Source organism: Anser anser, assembly GCF_964211835.1.
Source record: "Anser anser genome assembly, chromosome: 4".
In the NCBI taxonomy this organism is placed as follows: domain Eukaryota; kingdom Metazoa; phylum Chordata; class Aves; order Anseriformes; family Anatidae; genus Anser; species Anser anser.
In genome coordinates, this window is record NC_139724.1 from 21427669 (window position 1) to 21442709 (window position 15041).

A 15041-nucleotide genomic window follows, 5' to 3' on the forward strand; every position below is an offset into this window, starting at 1 on the left:
TAAGAGCAAAGTGAGGAGTGACTCCAAATAGCTGAATTACACAAGACACATGAGAATGCAAATGCTGATACCAGCGTCCTATGTTAGACTGAAAGTTCATCCATCTACTTTGAAGTTTTATGTAGGTATTCCTTGCCACGGTGTCTGAGTGTTCATGCCAGTTGTTCGTAGTATGTGTTTTAAGTATTCACACTTACAATATGGCAGAAATTTGAAAACCCTGTGATTGCATACTGCAAGTTGCTAGCTGTGGGATCTGATAAAGTCACACCAGTGACAGACACAGCCGAACTCTATCTGCACAACCTTAGTGGAGAGCATTGGGGTTGTGTGGGTATCTCTGAGGGCATAATTTCACCCCCAGTATCTTTATTACTGGTAATGACCAGTAAAAGGAGTCATTCTGGGATGAGTTTGGAAGATATCTTTCAAGAAAAGATAATCTTTCCTTCTAAAACAAGTGCCTGTTATAGTGCCACCAAAAGGCAATAACCATAGTCTTGTATGGAGTCAATGTTCAGAGCAGGATCTTACTTTAAGTCATATAAGTGTCGTCAGTAATGCATTTTATGATTTCCTGGAGTAAAAACAAGTGCAATGAAAGCATTACTATCTAAAGAGCTGCTCTCTCCACCACAGGGAACCATTTGATCTCTACTTACAGAAAAGTATGGTTCAGTTGACCTTGAAGAGAGATTTTTATAATAGTATGGGGAAATTGTAGCTTCCCGTTCATAAAAGTCTAATGGAAAGTATACAGCTTCAGTAGATGGGTAATACATTTTCACAGCATTATCAGTTTTATATTCTTCTCTGAAGATCAGCGCTAGACTATTACCAAGTTTCAGTTAACTGGCATACAGCATACGGTGATTTTTTCCCCTCATTCCATGTCTTTAGATGATAAAAGTATAGCATGTAGTATAGAAGTTTACTTCCTAGATTAAAATAGTGCTAAAGTTACAAATTCACTCAAAGCGAGGAAATCAGTTTCATTCAGAGGTAAGGACATGCCAAAATTAAAGCTACCTTCGTGACATTTATGTGAAAAAGAATGGACAGAAAGATTTCCTTACATGACTACGTGCTTCCCACTGCCAGTAGTTTCCAAGCAGATGCTTCATGCTTTGCTTCCTAGTGTTCCTGCTAGTAGGAAAGTATTGCAAAGACCTGAGGTATTTTATGCTTCTAAATTGGAAAAGGAAACAAGACTTTCACTTTGCAGAAGTAAATAAATTAGCAAAACTGTCCCTGGAAGAAAGTGGACATTTGAAAAAGGATGACCAGGTACAGAGGCAAATAAGTCTGATTTAATAAATCTGAGTGGACCTGAACAGCATTAGTGTCTGCTTCAGTCCACGTCCATGCAGTGAATCTGTGGCATATAAATGCTTATGGATAATTTTAGGTTGCTAAATAGGTAGCTATAATCCATGTGATTAAGCATTGCTTTCAGTAAAATTCATGTTACAGCAGTCAGTGTGGATTCAGTATATTCTGTTAATGAGCTCTAGTGGTATCCTTTACTTTTCATCGGGTGGAAGGAAATACACTGCTTACCTCTGCAAAGAAAGAAAGGTATATGTAAGCTGTCCACAAAGGCTACCTGGACGTGGTTAACAGCCATTGCAATCAGTATGAAAAAGTTAAAAGGGAGAAATTCTACAAGATGATTGTGGATCCAGTATTTTTGGATGTTCCCTTCTTGCTTATTTTGATATTTTAAATGTTTTGGGTACAAGCAGACATATTAGCCTATTAGCCAATGTGCATGCATGTGTTGAGTACCTGTTCAGTCAGATGATTTAAAGAGCTGATGAGGAAGAACTTTTCTTCCTTTCCTTTGGTTTCTAGCCTACATTTTTCTATCCTACAGTAGCAAGACTTGTAGAGATTGTATACACTCTTCCTCATGGTTCAAAAGTCTTCTCCCTCTTTGGGAGCAGAGTAGCATTAATGAGATATATGAATATTTGAATCTCTTCTATAATTCACAGTGATATACATACACTTGGGCTTTATTTCAGGTTCTGCTCAATGTTTTTTTTTTTAGTTTCGTATTAATTGGTTCTTTCACCTCCTTGTTTTCTTAGTGAGAATTTACTCAGCCTGGAGGACAGACAGTTTTACGGTACTGCCTTCTTCAAACACCTATAGGCAAAGCACTGCTGGACAATATTTAAACCACAGCAGCCTTTGATAAGCATGTGATAACCTGTAACCTCGCTGATGTTTTTTAAATGTGTTGACAGCTGGTAAGGACAGAGTCTGGTTCAACCCACCCACCTCAGGCTGCTTTCACCGCCTCTCAGCAGAATACCTGTGTCTGTGGAAGTTGCACAAATTTTGGTGAGAGTTAGCAGAGGCCCTTGGGTGGATGCCTCCCTCCTTCGCTAACAGCAGCCATTACTGGAGCAGAATGCCTGTTATTGGTGTCAGCAAAGAGACAATGTCTATAAACCACCAATAGTGGAATCTGTGCGGGTCGTCGTTCCAAGAAAAAGCAATGGTTGCTTATCTGTATACGACTGGTGGATTTTGTTTGTTTTCACAGCAACTGTTCCTTTTGGCAGAGAACCTCAGAAGTCTGCACATAACACAGAGCGCTGCTGTGTACGGATCTCAGTTAGCTCTGGGCATTTAGTGTCTGGATTTTTGAGCCCAGACATATGTGTAGCTACCTGGGGAGTGGATGAATAGAATAGACGTGTTCTTTGGTGCAGGCATTTCGTAGAGTGCTCTGGGATGTATCTACAGTGATTAGCAAACCACGTACTGGGTAACTGTGCTCTGTACAGCTCTCAGGTGCTGGACAGACAAAGCTGGGGGAAGGCTGAGGAAGGTCAGCCCTTCTTAGTTACTGGGGGAGGTTAAAAGTTGGAGTATCCAGAATGCAAGCACAGCCACAACATACACCATTGCCCAAAATATGCCAGTCTGTGCAGTATGGAGGACCAAAAGTGTATGTAATTGATGTGGATAGCATCTTTTTCACAAAACATTGTTGGAGAGTATACAACCATCATTTATACCTTCTTTGCTTGATTGTCATAACCAGAGGCATCGAGTTCAACTCCTTGAACTTTTGATCTCCCCTGTGAGCTCTCCGTATGCTGGAAGAGATTCAAAGCTGCCTGATGTGAGAGAAACTGTCAGTAGCCAGAAAATTTGCTCCCGTTGATGTGTGCAATTAGTTGTACACATTAGTTGTCCTTGTCCTACAAGTAGGGGCTCCAACCTGAAGTGAAATTAGGATTAAAAACCAAATTATTTCCAAAAGGTGGGAAACGGTTAATGGTTGTTAACCACAAATGAAGGGTAAAATTTTGCATATGATTTTTATTTTTTTTTTTTTTCGGTGAATAGCCTAGTAACTGCATACTGAATCACAGAGGTGCAGGCTGGAAAGAACCTCTGGAAGTCACCTGGTTCGACCTTCCTTTTACAGCAGGGCTGGGGGCAGTGCTGCAGCAGGTCACCAGTGCCTTTTCTTTGCCATGTGTTGACATCCTCAAAGAACAGAGATTGCACAACTGCTCAGGGCAGCTTGTTTCCTTGTTGCTGCTGCCAGGTGGTACTATTAGGAAGTGAACAGCAACACTGCAGGGAACTCCCAGGGCAGGAACCAATCTTGCATTTTCAGTACCACTCCCTAAGAGCGTGAAAGTATTTTGAAAAAAACAGTTACTGTTTTTCTGCTTAATCTGAACAAATGTGCCAAGACCCATTAAACCAAACAATTACTTTCCTGCTTTGAGGTACAGCCTGTTACAAAATAGACGGTAATGTCTATAAATGCAAAGTTCATTTGGGGTAATACAATCTTTGCTGAGTAGAATTTAGTTATCTTTAGAACCCTGCTCATCAAGAAGTTACAATTAAGAATTAAAGAAATTATATTTTGGGTACTATGTTTCAGTCATGTCCCCCAAGCCGCCTCCCCCCAAAGCACTGTAAGCTTCTAGCTGCCTTGTTGCTGCAAAACTGATGTAATAAGCTGGTATAACAGCATGTTGCTAATGAAGATAGTTTCCCTCTAGAAATACAAGACTTGAAAACAGTTTAGACCAGAGAAAAAGATGATGTGCTGGAAAACAAAATACTTCTTTTCTATTCTGCTCCCTCCTGTAGGAAAAAATAAATATATATATATATATATTTTTCCTGCTGTACTTCTAATTTTTTTTTGCTTTTTTCAAATATTGGTTGCAATAATTCTTGCTTTTGAGCTCAGTATGTTGAAATCTGGTGTATATTTACCAGAGAAGCCCATGTGTATCAGTGGAGGTGAGAGAGGAAGTGTGAAAGAAATGCTGCAACCTAAGCAAGCGGAGCAAATGAATGTTGCAATGGTATGGAGGTGTTTGAGAACCATTAATTGCAAAATTCAAGAATCACAACTAAATAGCGGGTGTGTAGATACTTTTCTTTGCTGTTTGAAGATTGTTGAGAAGCCAGCATAAATATGCCCTCATCTCATGGACTCTATATAAATATTTTTCTTCTGTTTTCTGCACAGAATTCAGGACTCTGCATCCTTGGAAGGCTGTAACTAGCTGATACCCACAGAAGAGTAACTTGCATATTTGTGAACAACCCCTACTGTTGTCATTCTATTGATTTATTTTTAATCTTTTTTTCTAAAAAGTGCTGCAAGAAATTGTAGAGAGTGTCTCACGTGGAATTTTGTGGTTTCACAATGACAAAAGGGAAAGCAGTAACATAGGGGAAAACAATGTCAATTAAAAGAAAATGGAAGATTCGAAACTTCTACGTAATTCATCTGCATTGTCATTAAACTCTTCCACAAAAGAAAAAAGTGGGCAGCTTATGGAGAAGTAATTTTTACTCAGAAACTTCTAAGCATGGTAAGAATCTTTAATCTGAGCATTGGAATCACATATGATAATATTTGTAAATTCTAGTATACAAAACCGCTCATTCTTAGCTTAGTTACAGGATAGCGTCTGTATGTATACTCATTGTATAAAGTAGGTCATATTGCAGTCACAAAACAGTCAAAATAATTTTTAAGTAGGTGGAGTGCTGTCAAAGAGAATTATAGACTTTACTATGAAGAAAGTTGTTTACCTGATATGAATATAATTTTAGAGTATTATGATATTCTGTACTCTAGTCTTGTTCTTCAAGAATATAGAGGAACAGCTTTGACTTCAATTTCCAGAAAGTTTCTGGAAAATCTAGTCATAGTAAGGATTCAAACGACATATTAATGAGGCTTTTGCCAAAAGCTATTTGTCATTTATATATATATATATAAGTACATATATAAATATATATATTTGTAACTAAAAATAAACTATGCAACACACAGTGAGAAATGGAGTGATTAACGTGGTTCAAAACCTGTGTTGTTGTGTTCTTCCTTTATTTCAGTTCCGTAGGCTGAAATTGTCTCTGCAGTGCTGTCTGCATAACAAATCCACAGCATAATATCAAGGTTGCTCATCGAGTTCTAATATGTGTTTTCACAAAGTCCAGTTCTATTATACACCCATTTTATGGATGGCATTTCTTAGGGGAGTGAAATCTGCTTGCTTACTGCTATGCAAACAACATTGTCTGTCATCTCTAAGGCTGCTGTACTGCTCACTAGAGCAGACCACTAACAAATTTGATCTTTTTATGTAACAACGTATTAGCCAGCACCTGAAAGCTGCTTTTAAATTCATCGTGATACATCGAACATGATTGAAATAACCATTTTCAACTATATTTCTGTTATTATACAAAGTGCAGCAACTGGCCAGGTACATAAAATATATCATGATTTTATTACAAATTGGTCATGTTGGAAATAGATTTGAGCTCCAGATGTCAACCTGAAATAAATTTTTTAAGAGTCTCCAGAACAATTTTTTTTTGGATGTGGCAAGACATGTATTCTCTTTTGATGGAAGAAAGTTTAATGCGGATAAATAGGGATTTATTTTCTATGTGGGAGCTGTGAGTGCTGCAGTTTTTAAAAACATGCAGCTTTTTTAATAGCAAAATATATAGGGGAATTATTTATGTTCCTGTATAGAGGAATATAAATATATTTATATTCCTTTTTTTAAAATAAGTGGCAATAAATTAAAGAATTCAAATCGTATATTGTGGGACACAATTCCATTGCAGGAGTAGTAGTATCCTCAAGAAATTGTGATCTACAGCCTATATAGAACTCTGGCGCATGGTTTGATATTTATGCACCATAGGGTAATAAAGAAGAAAATATACATCATTTTTAAGTCATCACTTCGTACTAAATTTACAGTAGCATGCTTTCAGGACATTCACAGACTAATAGACAATGAGCATCAGAAGAGTAGTGAGAGCCATTCTTGATTGCTTTATTCCTCTTTCATTTCCTGTTGATCAAGGGAATAGTGAACTGTTGGAACATTTTGTTCATTCATGCTAATGATTGTATTTATGCCAATCAGATTATGCATGAAGGGAACAATCAGGAGTTAGTTAACCAATACAAATTCACAGTAGGGGCACCTATTTGGGCAATGGGTTTCTGTAGAACAGTTCAATTTTTATGATTTCAGGATTAAATGTCAGCATTAATGTCTTCAGTCTTCATGAGGATACAATGCACATATCTTCAGAAATTATAATTAGACTTCAGATTAGAGTGAATTTAGTTCAGTTAGAATTTTTGTAGGTTTGTTATTAATATATTACTTGCAGAAAATATGACCAGCAACTCCTCGAGTAGCATAAATGAGGGAGTTTCTGACTTTTGTTGATTATCACTACCTCTACAGACATAATTGCTATTGGCATGTGCCCTGCTATAAATGACAAGACAGATGCATATATGAACACCTATTAAATATATTTACATATTTATTTAAATGTATTATTTAATGTTTATTCAATTTATTTATTTATTTAAATATCTATTCAATAAAATAAATATATTTTAATATAAATTAATGTTTTATATATTTATTTAAATACCTATTTAAATATATATATATTATCCACAATAAGCAACAGTTGTATATTTATCTCCTGTGCATTTTTAAACATCAGATGCAACATTGTCTTGGTCAAAGATTGAACTAACTGATTGAAATGCAAAAATTTCTGGGGTATAAAAATCAGTCAGTGCTGAGACGTAAACTACTACAAAGGTAAGAAATCAGCCCTAAAAAATCATCCTGCAGCTCAAATTTAGTAGAGCCATTCATTAATTGTTTGCAAATAATGTTTAACATGAAATTTGAATTTATCAGGTGGATTAATTATAAAAGCTCAAAAATTGAGCTTTTATATATATATAAAAGCTTTTAACTATGGTTATCTTCTTTATCCTAATTTCATGGCATGATGAAAGTTCTCCAACTCCAAAAGTTGTAAGGTTTGGGGAATCTTTTTTATTTAATGTAGGGGTTCCATTTTTTTCTTTTTTGTGTGAGGGTACAGTAAGTGCTGGCTTTACTGTATAAAGAAAGTAAATGTTTTAAACCTAGAATATGAAAGAAGAAGGGGGTAATGAAATAAATTCTTAACTGATACACACTCTAAGAAACCTGTTGGATTGGCTTTTGTACTGTATGAAAATCAGGGTTGTATTTGTTCCCTTTGCATATGCGTTCCTTTTTTTTTCATTACTCAAATTTTTTTGTTGGGCAAAAACCTGATGATCCTGTCATCACAGGGAGATCATAAAAGGATAATTTATATTAAAGGTATAATTGAAAGAATACAACTAACTGAAATAAAGAGAATAAAGTGCTAAGTGTTACATCTCGTGGGGAGTCAAAAGAGGCACTTTTGACTGAAGAAGCAGTACAGATGGATGACTAGCAGGCAGATGTTGCTTAACACTTTTTGGGAACTGGCAAATCCTCAAAAGAAAATATAACTGAAATGTACTCTAACAAAGAATCAAACTCCAACAGATCCTGCTCACATGAAATGTTTAATGTGTCATCCTCATTCCTCGAGCATAAACCTGCTCGAATATGATAAATAGCTGCAGCTTCTCAACCACCTGTACAGACTGGATAAAACTTTGTTTCAAGTATTTATAAGCTGCAGTACTTAGTTCCTTTAGTTCTGAAGTTGTTTGGTAGAGGAATAAATGCTTTTCCTTCCAATCCATTAAGGAGATTATTTTTCATTAGTCTGAAATTGCTTCACTCCTTTAATCATTGGAAGCTTTATTGCTAAGCCCTTGCATGAAAGAAATACTAAGTCTGAAAACTTTCTTTCAACATTACTGCCTGCAAATGAATAGTGACTTTATTTAAATGAGAAGTAGCACTTTTCTCTTTATGTTATGAAGTGCAGTATTAGAAGGTATCATTTAAAGGAAAACTTCTCTTGAATCTTTATTAATAACACCCATAACAAGATCATGAAATAGCCACGTGAGATTTTATCTCACATTTTAGAGATGAGGCCCAGGTGAGATATATACTTATCAAAACAGAGGCAGTAGGACTCTATTGCCTATCTGCCAAACTGTGCAGCACCTACCTGAAGTAACTGCGTTCTTTAATTATGTTTTATGACTAGAGCAGCTTCTTAATTTTCTGGTATGTTCTCCAGCTTGTCTTTTACTCATCTTCATGGCACTTTTTACAGGGATGTTTTCAGCAATGATCCTACACACAGGCAGCAAGCTTAGAGCAATCTCAGACAGGAAGCATCCACTGAACTTCTTACACAGGTGAGACTAGAAACCCAAAATGAGGAGAAGGTCACAGCTGGAATGTTTAGCAATAGATTATTTCCTAAAAGGTGGAGAAATTTTAATTTCAGTGATAAAATGAATTAGGGACATAACTTGTTTTGGCACTCTGCAGAAACTTGTGATGGGATAAGCAATACCTAAGTGAGCGTGTTACTGCTGTAATAAATACGTAAAGTAGAACTTCAAAGATGTTAATTCTCCATAACCCTAAATGCCTTTTCCTGTTCAATGTACTGTTCAGTCTATTAAGCGTATGTAACTCCTACAATCTGCAGCTTCTATTTAGGCCCTACTAGGGGAGCAAAGTGCCTGGACTTTGGCCAAGCAAAATAAAATACATGCTGTGAAATTCTGTTTAACTGCAGAGAATGAAATTACTGCATTATTAAGCTTATTCTGCAGTAGTAATAATCTACCAGCAAAAGCTACACTGGGGAGAATCGATGTCATTTTAAATCCTTGAGGAGGCATGATGAGTTAGAGTGATGTTGAAGGCTGAAATCATGTCATCCCTAATTTGTGCTGGATACCCCACTTCACCAGCGATTTCATCAGAAACAGTGGCACTGGCATGAAATTAAGACAATACGAATCGAGAATCAAAATCATGTAAGCAGTTGTTCATTTCTGTTTAATTAAGATCTGTTTCTGATCATTTATTGCTATTAATTCTTTGCATTAGTAACAAACTCAGCTATGTCTGACAAATCTGAAGAAACCAAGGAAAGTATTAGGTATGGCCTAGAGCAACTTATAACTGCAGAATGAGATCCGAGTGGACTCATTGGGGTTTCAGGCATGATTTTCTATTATCTGAACTCACAGACAAAACACTATATTAATCTGTTGAGAAAAGGTGTAACACAAGATACCATGCATCTAGTTTTGGCTTCGCTTTACGTTAATTCTTTCCTTCAATCTTCATCTTAGATCAACTTTCTTGTCTGTGTTATGTGCTCCGGACTTCACAACATAATTTGTAAAACAATATTATTGAGCACAAACCTGCTCTGTGCTTCTGCCTATCCCACCCCCTTCATCTCCTCTATCTCAGTGAAATGGGTTTGCTCATTACTTGTCTCATCCTTCAACTTATTCAAAGTATGTGTGAAGAGATGTTATTTTCTTTTCTTGTTGCAAACCTAAAGCTGTCTGGTAGAAACAGCAATACTCAAGGTATTGTCTAGGGTTGTTAGAAATTAATTTAGTACAACTTGTGCAGAAAGTCTTATTTATCAGTGTACTGGATATAATGCTGACGTTACTTTGTTGTAGCAAGAGTTATCACTGGTTGCCTTTCAGTATATGGTGATTCAGCTAATTTCCATGCATGAAAGGTTTGTTCTCTCATTGTATCTTCATTGCACCGGTGTCTATAAGAAAAATGTAAGCTAGAGCAAAGATGGAATCGACCCTATCAACAGCAGATTCCATTCCTCCTACCTTGAATGCCTTTGCAGTGACTTTCTGGCAAAATTGAAATCACACGATTCCTCTGGTCAGCTCTTGCCAAGAACCTTATTTGAGGGAAAGTAGCAAAGATCAGAAGATACAGGAGCTGCAGACAAACGGCTATGCTATAAAGTACTGAAGTACTTCAAAAGTACTGAAAAGTTATACTGGAAAAAAACCCTTTGTATTTAAGTGCATCTAAAAATGGTCTTGAGGCTACCAAAAGCATGAGCAATTTGCCTAGTATCAGGTGAGGGGGGTCGACTCAGCTGGCACAGACAGCAAACTGCTTACTGCTGAGCGAGGATAGCATTTACGACATTTTTTTTTAATTAATAAAGAATTGGAGAAGAATTAGAAAATCAGATTGGTAGATTCTGGGAATAATAAACCTTTGTATTGAATTTTGCCCTTTCTATTAATTTTGATGTTCCTTTGTCCACACATGATACCTTATACAAGAATTACAAGAATATTTTTTGATTTGCACCTACACAGGTCTGTTGGGACCTCCACTAAGTTTGAGACTTTGACCTCTATCTTTGAAAGTGTTTAATGTTAACTAATGCAGTTGAAGATAATGGCATTTTTTCTGCATATTTATGAAGGCCTCTGTCTGCAATTTTATGAAAAATTTGCACATAAAGCAGCTGGTTTAAGAACTTAGTTCGCATTTTAGGTAACTTTCATGTGTACTTCCAGTGTCATTATGAAATAATGGTGTTTGGTTTGCTGCTCACAAGTCATGAAGTGCTATGTATTTACTTGTAAGACTGCTGATAATTTTGCAAATAATGAAAAGGAAAATGTGTTTAGCTAAGTCTTTCTCTCTTTCTGTTTACCTAGAAATATCAGTTCCAAGTTTTTCTCCCAGAAACTCTACGTGTCAGGAGGAAAAGGCAAGTGTTTACAACTGGGATGGGGAAATTCTGGCACATTTGGCAGTGTCAAGCTCTGTGAGTTCAGCAGCAAGCTGCTGTTTATTTTATGTTTGTCAGCATGAACCTATGTAGAACATGGCATGGTAGAGAGAACTTGGGATGTCTCACCTGTCTGTAAAACTGATGTGTTCTTTTCCTTTTGAGTAATGGTTTCCTGTAATGTTTTAGATCAAGTGCAAATTCCCTTCCCCACTCAGCCCCTACTGTCATCATAACTGTTTTTCTGGATCAGGCAGAGTTATACCAGTGTGCTGCTTAATTGGAAGTGATCAGTTCAGACAAGCTCTGGGGCCATAAGTGACATCTGAGCCTGAATGAGGCTTTAACATGGCTTCATTTCACCACGGATTATTTGTTTACCTTTACTGTCCTTAGCTTTACTAATTTTGCTTCCTTTTTTGTGCACCCAGCTAAAACCTAGCTGTCCTTCCAGGCACAAAGACCTGCAAATCAGCTGTCCTATTAAACTGATATTGTCAAATATATTGTGAGCAAACGAGTCACACTCTTCTTATCAGACAGGGATGCTGATCACTATGCTAGTGCTGTTCCCAGGCAAAGGAAGGGGCAGGCATTGTTGCCTGTAGAGCTTTGTGGTTTTTTTATCTGCTAGTCAGGGCTCCAAACCAGACTTCTGGGACCAAAGGAAATCAATATTCATATTATTTCAGCTTTTGCAGCTATCATATCTGAGAGACATTCTTCATGTAGGAATTCTGGCTACAGTGTATTGTGTGCTGTGCCTCCGAGAAACCCACACAAGCACGTATTTCCAATCTGCCATGTTTTGCACGTGATATGCACAGCCAACAGTGCTGAAAGCAGTCTCAGGTCAAGAGTGCAGGAGTTGTCAGAAAGCACTATTTTTCTGTCAAGTGAGCAAGGACGTTTTGTGGAAAGCAAATGAAACCACGGTATTTTTTTCATTTGTAAGCGTCCTTTCCAGTGTTCTTCCATGCGGCTGACCCGAAGGAACCAGGCGGTCTCTCAGATCCCATGCGTGGGAAATGGATGAAAATTGCAAAAGTAATGTACTGCATTTATTCACCAGGAAAACCTCAAAACTTTAAATGTAAAGAGATGCCATTTCGCAGCTGCTCTGTATTATCACTGGAGTAAGGGTTTTGGTTAGTTTGGTTCAGCAACAATTAGTCAAAATCAGTTGCGTAGAAAGGTAGTTATATGAACCTACAATTAACGGGCTAGCCTAGAAAAATGTTCATCCCACTTGGCATAGTTTTTCGTGGGGGATTAAACCCCCCAATACATTTGAAGTGAAGTTACAACAAAGAAAGGATATAAAGGGAAATTATGAAGAAGCCTTATTTCAGTGCATGTGGAGCTCTTTCTCTAATTACTCCCTATATTATTTTGGCTCTGTTGTGTCAGATATTTAGAGCAAGTTTAACTCTGTTTGATGGCAGATTAATCTTTGTTTTTTGACAGAGGAATGACATTTTTCACAATGTGAAAATAAACTAATTTGGATTTCTTTATACCCTGAGTATGACAGCCTTGTTTCTCAAAGTAGCAGAGGACTTCCCCAAAGACTTGTGACACTCATTCCCGGCCACATCAATTTTCACTCTTCTGCATGTTTCCCCTTTTTCCTTTCTCATACAGGATTAAATGTTTCATTGGAAGAAAAAAAAAAATTGGATGACCTAAATAATCAGATAAAAGGTTGATTGTAGAGTAAGCAGAGGTAGTATGGAGTTTACAAATTACTTGGAAAAAGTGGCAAAGGCAACCTCTCTCTAGCTCGTGATTGGATTCCTAGGTAAGTTAATTCAGATAAGTTGAAACAGAAATGTTTAAAAGAAAAAAAAATTACATTGTTGTAACACTTTTTTTTTTTTTTAAATTATTGTTTACCCAGTCAATTTTGCACTTGTCTTGGTTTTGGCTGGGGTAGAGATAATTTTCTTAATAGTGGCTGGTATGGTGCCATGTTTTGGATTTAGGACAATAATAATGTTGATAACACACGGATGTTTTAGTTGTTACAGGGCAGTGTGAGTCAAGGACTTTTCAGCTTCTTGTGCTTCCCTGCCAGCGAGGAGGCTGGGGGTGCTCAAGGAGCTGGGAGGGGACACAGCCAGGGCAGCTGGCCCAGAGGGATGTCCATCTTGTCCTATGGTGTCACCCTGAACAATGAAACAGGGGGGGTTGGCAGGGAGGGTGGGCAACTGCTCAGGGGCAGGCTGGGCATCAGTTGGCTGACGGTAAGCAGTTGCATTATGCGTCACTTTTAAAAAAGTATTATTATTACTGTTTTCTTCCTCTCCTTAGTAAACTCTCCTTATATTAACCTGTGAGTTCCCACACTTTTACCTTTTTTTGATTGTATCCCCCACCCCACTGGGGATGAGTGGGCAAACGGCTGTGTGGTGCTGAGCTGCCTGCTGGGCTAAACCACAACAGCACTCCTAACATTAAATTATTAGTGCTGGGGGTTTGAGGCATGGATAGTGAAGTTAGCAAGGACCACTAGATATATCAGATTGTATGACCCCCCATTTATTATGGGACACTACATTCACAAGGAGACCCGATGTTAAATTTAGTAAGATAAGAGCATTTCCATCCTTGAGAGACTGCGCTGTGTGCTGGCAGGAAGAGATACCCGGTGTCACCTGTAGCACCTTATGGCCAAGAGGTGCAGAGATAATCCTGGCCTGGTCTCACAGCTGGCCCTCCTTCCAGCAGGAGGTTGGACTAGAGACTTTCTGAGGTCCTTGCCAACCTGAGGTTACCTATGATCATAAGAAGGGACGCTGTTTTCAGTGCTGCAGGAGCAAAGGAAAATCCTCCAAAATAATAGCCAGTCTGACATGGGAGAATGATTTCCTAATATCTAATATTTGTCCCTATAGACAAACGTTGTCTATATGCACAAATTCATTGATGGAGTCAGTTATGTACGTGAAGGAGAAGCAGCTTTCTCCTCACCTCTGTAGATGAATGCCAGGAGCATGAGTTTTGTGTGTCTTATTACAGTACTATGAGTGTTATAAGCAGGTTAATAACAATTCCATTCAGTCTCCAGTCCACCCACAAGCAGAGGATTCATAAATTCACTGATTAATTAGCCTGCAGAGACCACAAGGAGGATGCAGTCCCACATGCCTACAAACAAGCCAGTCTGTACTGTACATAACTCACACCCTAAGAACCTTATGCTAGTTAATGTAAGAGGCAAACGTGAAGCACCATAAGGGGAGAGGGAAGTAATTAAATTAACTCTAGGGGAGGTTTCTAGTGTATTTTATTCATTGCTTTGAATTCCAATTAAAACTGTGTATCTAGTGAAGAGCTTCTGAGGACAAGTTCTTTATTTGGATCTGGCAGTTGGATGTTTTCCTTTTCTTAAAAGGAGAAAATAATAGGATTGTCTTTTATAGATTCTGCAAGTTTTTTTTTGTTTTTGTTTTTTAATCCAGAATGAAAGTTGATGTAAAAGGTATGCCTACAGCTTAGGTTTTTTTAGGTATGATGCAACTCCATAACTAATTTAATGAACAGACTTTGCAGTTGATTCAATTGGTACTATGCCTGAACAAAACAGGCTTGGTCAATTGAAGACCATCAGTGTACATTGACAGTCATGAGTTCATGTGACTGTTCTTACTCCAAATGCTCTCATGCTTGATTACTGTTTTCTGATGGGAATGTTGTTTTTCTCCCAGCAAAACATCTGTTAATAACAAAACATCTGAACTTGTTTCAGATCAACAAGTAAGCTTCTGAAAGGAAAAAAATGTATATGTGTTTTAACATAGGGGTGCAAAAGTTATTTGATTTATTGATGCCAGTGGTGTGAGCAGAAATGTGCAATTAATTCCGTTAAGCCTCTGCTACCAGATTGCTGATATCTGTAAAATCTCCATGCATTTTTCTGAGGTAACCAAAATTTCAGTACTGTTTTG

The 15041-nt window shown here is 37.6% G+C and overlaps 1 protein-coding gene across 2 annotated transcripts in view; it reads left to right on the forward strand.

Moving 5' to 3' along the window:
• Positions 1–15041, forward strand: part of RWDD4 (RWD domain containing 4) — a 46215-nt gene that overhangs the window by 10490 nt on the left and 20684 nt on the right. The window contains exons 7-11 of one of the 2 annotated variants that reach the window (XR_014583893.1): positions 4520–4868; positions 7051–7151; positions 8611–8695; positions 11018–11070; positions 12736–12892. Coding sequence is in view for 1 of the 2 variants with exons in the window: in XM_083834839.1 (XP_083690965.1) it covers positions 5–31 (27 nt within the window). In the remaining variant the exon portion in view is untranslated. Of the gene's footprint in view, positions 1–4; positions 4412–4519; positions 4869–7050; positions 7152–8610; positions 8696–11017; positions 11071–12735; positions 12893–15041 lie in introns of those variants that run through there. The other variant, XM_083834839.1, reaches the window with a different exon arrangement.